This window comes from Montipora capricornis, chromosome 2 (assembly GCF_036669925.1).
Source record: "Montipora capricornis isolate CH-2021 chromosome 2, ASM3666992v2, whole genome shotgun sequence".
NCBI lineage: Eukaryota > Metazoa > Cnidaria > Anthozoa > Scleractinia > Acroporidae > Montipora > Montipora capricornis.
This window is the reverse complement of record NC_090884.1, coordinates 49,029,509-49,037,008: the sequence shown is the minus strand read 5'-3', so window position 1 is coordinate 49,037,008 and position 7,500 is coordinate 49,029,509. Positions and strand designations below refer to the sequence as shown.

Sequence of the window (7,500 nt, the reverse complement as noted above, 5' to 3'; positions counted from 1 at the left end):
TCATCTTTTGGCGTCACTTGGTTTAACAGTTATTTATTTCAAAGGTAATCAAATCGTTGTATATACAAGGAATTGTCAGTGCCACTACCTGTCGATAGCGGCGTACCACAAGGAAATAATCTCGGGCCTCTCCTATTTAGTATATACGTGAACGATCAACCATCAGTTCTTAAGCCGCTGTCAATCTGAAAGCTTTGTTAATGATACTGAGCTTCACATATCCTTCTCAATTCAAGACTAGGCTAACTGGGCTATGACGATCTCTTATGAATTCGTAACTGGTATTTTGACAATCACCTCCTCTTGAACCCAGATAAGGAAAAGCTTATGATGTATGGAAGTCGTCAGCTGCTTCCCAACCTCCCTGACGTCCGTCTTTCGTTCATGGGGAAGGAACTCATACCCCGCGCAAATGTCGCCAAAGACAGCGAGCCCCACCTTTCATGACTACATCTTTAAAATTGTTTCGTCCTGGACGTATAGCTTAGCTCAAATTAGTCGTGTTAAACATATATGTTTGATAAAAACACTCTGATAATAATAATAATAATCTACGCCTTAGCTTTCAGGAAAAATGGTTTTATTGTTCGTCGGTCTGAGCAAACGCAGCAACTACTCACCTCGTCAAGCTTCAAACAGTGCAAAATTTGGCTGCCCGAACAATCAGTAATACCAAAAGGTCGATAAGATGACCCCAGTCTTGAAGATTTACGCTGGCCGCCACCGTGACGCTGTGCTTGCTTTCAAATGCATGACTGGACAAGCTCCCGCTTACCTTTCCTCGCTTTTCGCAACTATTAATTTTTCTTCTTTTTAAGACCACTATAGGACAAAGGGCCTTTTTTATCGAACAGTGTCATTATGGAATAATCTCGAAAGTAATTAATCTTGAGCTAAGCGAATCTCTTAATATTTTTAAAAGAACATTACGAGGTAAACTCTTAAGTGAATGTTTATCTTCATAGCCCAATTTTGTCACATAATTTTACCATCTTCCATATCATAGTTAATAGAGGGGAATAGTTTGGAAGCTCGGCAAACATCAAAGGAGCAAACAAAGATGCCAAGATTTAGGTTGGAAAGTCCACGACCGTGCACAATCTTTTGTTTTGCGTTCATACACATGTATGAACTACATAACCAAGACGTTTCCATTGGTTATTTCCTCAGTATGGAGTAAACAACTATTGTATTTTGTACACGGTCAAGGCGAGAAAATAAGAAAAAAAACCTAGAACAAAGAAATTTGTCAGGTTTCATAACCATTCCCCTCTATTAACTACACTGTATGTCCATATCAATTTTAAATTCTCGGCATGCCTTTCATCTTACTTTTCTACTTTTAAATTGATTTTGATTTTGATGTACACTTACAGCATTTGCATAATATTCGTACTGAAAAGCCCCCGAAGGGAGTGCTCATAAAACTTGTATTGTATTGTACTCTTTAAATACTGAAACGAATGATCGTTGGTCACACGAAATAGGCACTTAGTTGATAGACCGCGACGTTTCGACCAATTACTGCTTCGAACTGCTGTCTTCTTCGGCTGTAGAAGACCAGCAGTAAGCGGTCAAAACCTTCGCGGTCTACAAGCTAAGTGACTACATCGTTAGACAAACGATATTTAGGCACCACAACAATGCAGAGGTAATGGGTTCGAACCTCGTTGGAGGCACTTGAATTTTTCAGGTGTCTATCAGAGACAATTACTTAAATTTTCCAGAGGAGTGCGGGGATCATTTATCTCTTTCGATAACAACCAACAATCACCTACGATACGATGATGCTCTTTGATCCCGGAGGTGGATTCAAGTGAAATCCTTCAGACCTCGAATAAAACTGTTCTAAGCCATGTATTTTCATTCAAATTAAACTCTTGAGAATTTTGCCTGGAAATGTCTTTCCCCACTTTTAAGGGAGAAAACGGCCGATTAAGGACGGTGCCTACTATTGTTATTGCGCATACGTTCTGCGCATCTCGAGATACTCGGATTTCCTGTCACCGATGCTTACTAATACAGGGATATTTTTGTGCGGTTTCTATGAAATGGACACACCAAATGTATGGAAACGGAACGGGGAATCTCTAAATTAGGGAATCTCTAAAAGGGCGAATTAAAAGGGGGATCTCCAAAATGGGGAATCTCTAAGAGGGGGAATATCTAACATAAAGAATGTCTAAAACGGGGAAGAGGGAGAATCTCTAACATCTTTTCAATTTCGAAGAAAGTGTGACAGTCATCAATCACCAGGCAGGAAATGAATGGCTTTCAGGTATCGCTGCGTCAAAACTTTAGGGAATCTAATATCAGCAGCTGGCAACTTCTTACTGCGATCGCAAGCCTCACGTACAGTATATTTATTTAATAATATATGTACCCATAAAACGACACAGCATCCCTTAACGTTTCAAGTGAAATCCTTCAGACCTCGAATAAAACTGTTCTGAGCTATGTGTTGTCATTCAAAAGAAACTCTCGAGAATTTGCGGACCCGTACACATGAACACCTATGACCTTCGTCTCGTTTCAGCCCGGGCTGGAAAAGTAGTCCCTCGAAAATACTTTTGCCTTGCATATTGGGGAGATAAGAAATCCAAGTCATTTTTTACGTCGTTAAGATTTAATCTCAAAACAATGAAAAAATGAGAAATCGATGGACGCCAAAGCCTTTTTCCCATTGTTATATTTTTAAGTCTAAATATAGAATAATGCAACAATAAAGAAAACGAAGTCATATTTTCATTTTTCCATTTTTTCCAAAAGATTACAAAAATGGAAAAATAAATCAACTCAACGAGGTTATCCCATTATTTTAATTTTCTACTTTTTTTGTAGATAACAGAAAAATTAAAAAAATTGTCCAAAAAAGCTGTTTTGGGTAATAAATCATTTTTCTAAAAACTTAAAATAAAATTAAAAAAAGGAAAATCGGTGCATATTTCCGTTGTTTGATCCATGTTACGTTATATTGCCAGTTCAAAAATAAACAACAAACCCTTAACGTACACAAAATATAATTTTTCAATTATTGTGAAAAAAATGGAAAATTGAACTTGGCCGAATCATGCACAGACCGTATTAGTCGGCCTTCGCGAGCTAACAGATCGGCCTTGTAAATTAGTAATTTATAATTCTTTGCACCGCACCCCCTTTTGTTATATGTTAAACTAGTCGATTTTTATACCATACGATCCGCAGGCATCTTGTGAGGTATACGTAGGGCAACAATTAATTTAATTGGCTGTCTGCACATATGAATTGTCGGAAAACGTGATGGTATTTACTTTTCTTACACGCATGCAAGAAATTGCAATGATCGTGACAATTGAGCTCGATTGTTGCCACAGTGTTCAATTAAATGCACTTGTCATGAGAATATGTAGAATCCAAAGAAGCCTCGTGTTATATAGTTAGCTTATCGAGTCATTTCTTAATACCTTTAATTTTGTGGTACTACCTTGATGGATACTTCACCGTTCACTCGCACACATAGGGAAAATCTGAGCAGTGGATGACGAAAAGCATGAAAAACCAACTAAAGAAATGCTAAATTCTCCCAAAGATGTTCGAGATGGCGGGAAAACCATGCAAAATATATTTTCGCAACAGGCAATGTTTTGTTTTATTCTCAGCAGAGTTGATGTTTAGTCAACAAGGCTGAATTTAAGTGTCCCTTGGCTTTTAATTTGCCAGTAAAAGGAAAAAGCTTGACGGATTCGCTGGTTTGCCGAAGTTTCGGTGGGAAGACCTCGTCGGCTATGAGGTGATAGGTCAAGAGACCTTGGAGCGGTGTTTGTGATTAAGTATCAGGCTGAAGAAAAGCCTGCAGAAAATGTTATTGTGAAAAAGTTTTTAAGTACAGCTCAGGACTTTACGGCAACGTTCATTAAGGAGGCGAAGATTTTAATAGCCGACACTTCTGTGCGAATTGTACCAGTGGTTCAACAATTGCACTGTTAAAATGGATGCCAGTCATTAAAAACAACAGATCAAATTTCTCTAAATTTTTCCTGTCTCGTAGATTCCCCCTTTTAGAGATTCCCTATTTTAGTAATTCCCCCTCTTAGAGATTCCCCGTTCCGGCATCTACCATTCATCACTTTCGAGATAGCCGTACAGAAATTGATATTCCACTCAAAAACCGGTATAAATTCTACGCGTATTCAAATGTTTAATCAACAATATGTTTTTAGCTAGGGTATGTTGACAAGAGAAACCTACTTTTAGTAAAAGATTTTTTAAATATTTATCAACAGTCTGTAGATACATCTGTATGAAAAACCACAAACATTTCGTCTCTTTTCCAACCCTGAATTCTCCTCTATTCTCTCCACATTTTCTATATTTCTCATCTCTTTATTCCATTCTTGAAACCTATTTTCCCTAAAAGGAACTCAATTAAAATTAATGGAGGCTACTAAATACAGCGGAACTTATCTTTTTTGGAATATTTGAAGCGGTGACTGTTTCATTTATCCCCACTGAGTTAGGTTTAAGTGAAAAGCCACTAATTCAACTTGGTAAAAGAGACACTGAAAGAAACGAATTCAATGGAAGCCATAAAAAAGCAAATGCTTGTCCGCCCAGGATTTATAGGTAAATGGAGATACTGTAGTTATCTTTACAAATACTGGAGTTTAACTTGAAGACTTCGTCACGTTCATAGCCCAATTTCGATATATTAAAATTCAGCTCTAAACAAAGGCATCATCTCGAGGCTCTGGAGAATAAACTCATACAAATCCTTATATTTATTCCCCAGAGCCTCGAGATGATGCCTTTTGTTTAGGACTGAATTTTACGATATCGAAGTTGGTCTATTGTCCGAGTGGTGTTGAGAGCAAGGAAAAAGTTTGTGATGCTTATCAAAAATCACTGGGCATCTGATTACCTAAATTTGTAATAAATTATCACTGAAAGCCCTCACTCCAAAACGCCCCAAGGGGCGAATGGAGTGGGAGCCATGGCAACACGCTGGCCATCGCTGCAGTGAGGTGGCAAGGTCGAAGCGGCCTGACGTTCGTTTAATAGACCATATTCGTATTCTCAGTATTGCACTGGAATTAGCTTGCAACGGAGGCTAATGCGGGGGAATATACTAAAAATTATTTGCACTTGAAAAGATTCATCCGCATTAGGCTCCATTGCAAGCTAGTTCCAGTCCAATACCGAGAATACGAATATGGTCTATTTAAAACCGAAGAGAGGAATAAACTGGATGAAATGAACCCAATTATACCAAGATGGTAATAAATTATGCAAATATGGCTCTCCATAGAACAATAGTTTCCATTAATGCAAGGAAATTTCGAACTTAAACTGAGTAAGGGAATAAAGTACATTTGTACATGATGGCCTCCAGTGAGAATACTAGACAAATACACCCTTTTCAAAAATGGTCGCCATTTAAATATTTTTTTGTTTTTGTTCAAATTAGCCCTTGACGCCTCGTTCTTAAGCTTAAAATTCAAAAGAATATTTTGCCTTGAACGAGGCATCAGGGTCTAATTTGAATAAAAACGAAAGAATATCTAAATGGCGGCCATTTTGGAAAAAGGTGTATAAAAGCAAAACGAATTGATAATGCACACTTATGCACCGATCGTTCAGAAACTACAACATCCTCCTGGGCATTTACCAAGCTTTCGAAGAAATGATCAATTGTGGAAACCAAATCTGTCTTTTAAATGTCCCGTGTCAACTTGGAGAGAGCTGGCACTTCGGTCCCCTTTAAAAATCACATTCTACTCAGGCAAAGTACAAATTCTTAACTCTTTGGACACAAAAAGTAGTCGAATGCATGCCCGCGGAGATGTTGAAGTCTCGATCAGCTTGGCACTATACATTACATTTAAACTTCTTGGGCGCAAATTTGAACTTTCATTTTATATTCAATATACATTACCTTTTGTTTTGTCACAGCTCTGTGTAAGTTGTGGTAAAGACTGAACCGCAAAGTTGATACAGTGAACCCTATGTAGGAGTTAATATAATTTTGAATACATACTAGCACTGGTAACAACTGAATGTCATAGTCGCCTCTAAAGATGTTATCAGACTCTGTGTTTCAAAGAAGATTTTTGGTGGTGAAGGGTGCCACGAATACGAAAAAAGTAGTTGTGTGCCATATTGTCAATAAAAAACTTGATCATGCACCACGCACTAAGGCCAAGGACTCGGTATAATGTATGGGTTCTTTTAATTGGCTCGAAGCAAATTCGCCACGGATGTGAGATGAGGGATTCTTTTTACACAAAATCAAGAGCTCTTTACTTTTATGAACCGTTGACTACCTTGACACTGAAGGCGGGGTTTTATTTCGAGATTCGCAACTATTTCCACTGCATCACAAAAATAAACCGGTTTCAACTCGAGAGCGTTTGTTAGATTTGGCTGAATGTAACTATTTATTCACAAAGTAGACTGTGTGTTTCTTGAAAAGCGGTCTCGTTTTGCGTTTGCGAAGTGAAGACGAATCTGGCTGTCTTGTAGATCTGGAAGTTCTGAGTGACAAGTGCTCTGTGTAAGAGTGGAACGCCTGCGAGAACCTTTCGATTGCATTAGCGCCGACATGGTGGCCTTAAATCTGCTGTTACGAAAGGCGAAAAGGAATGGATTGAGCGCGGAGTTCAGGTAGCCGAACATCAGAAACCAGACGCCAACTTCATGCGGGATTTTCCTTACGCACTGTGAGCCACAAAGATTGGAAACGACACTGATAGAACTGAATGGTATCCAACAGGAAAAAAAGGCCACCACGAATATAGAGATTGTCTTAGCTGCTCGGATATTCCTTGAGTAAACCCTTTTTTGTTCAGTAGAGCGAAGTTTTGAAATTCGTGAGGCGTCTCCGTAAAAGATATTTTGCTGGCTGCGGGCAATCAAGTAAATCTTGATGTAAATACCACAGGTAATCAAAAGAGGAAGTATGAAGTTGATCACAGAACTGAGTGTGGTATAGGTCTTTGTGAAAGGAAAGTAGCACACGCCCTGAAACACAAACTTCTCATGCGTTCGCCAGCCCATGATGGGAACTAAGGCGAAGAGAAAGCTGTAAATCCAAATTACCACGCTAACAATCAAGGCTTTCTTCCTGGTCATAAATCTGCATCGTCGAAAACGATTGAGAGGATCACTGAGGCTCTTGTAACGGTCAACGCTGACGGCCAAAAGGGTCAAAATCGATGTGGGCACAGTGATGAGGTACATTGTGATCCAGGCCTCGCACATTTCTTCGCTGTGTCTCCAAACCCCTAAGAGAATAATGGACTCTATGTCGAAAGGCACCACGAGGGACACGGTGAGAAGATCCGAGAACGCTAAGGAGAAAATAAAGGTGTTTGTGGGATTACTTCGAAGGCTTCTGTTCACGATTATTGTGCAACAAACTATAAAGTTTCCAACAAAAGCTATGAGCGCAATTAGCATGTGACAGACCGCCACAGAGTACTGGAAGGATGGACTAAAATCAAAAAAGGTTCCTGATGTGTTGGC

General features: G+C 39.0%; 1 protein-coding gene across 2 annotated transcripts in view; it reads right to left on the bottom strand.

The window, feature by feature from the left end:
• Positions 1 to 4,808: 4,808 nt before the first annotated feature.
• LOC138038083 (D(5)-like dopamine receptor) overlaps positions 4,809 to 7,500 on the bottom strand; it is a 9,053-nt gene continuing 6,361 nt past the window's right edge. For both annotated transcript variants that reach the window (XM_068883904.1, XM_068883906.1), the window contains exon 3: positions 4,809 to 7,500. This exon is cut by the window's right edge and continues 309 nt beyond it. In XM_068883904.1, coding sequence (XP_068740005.1) covers positions 6,418 to 7,500 — 1,083 coding nt within the window. In that variant the 3' untranslated portion in view covers positions 4,809 to 6,417.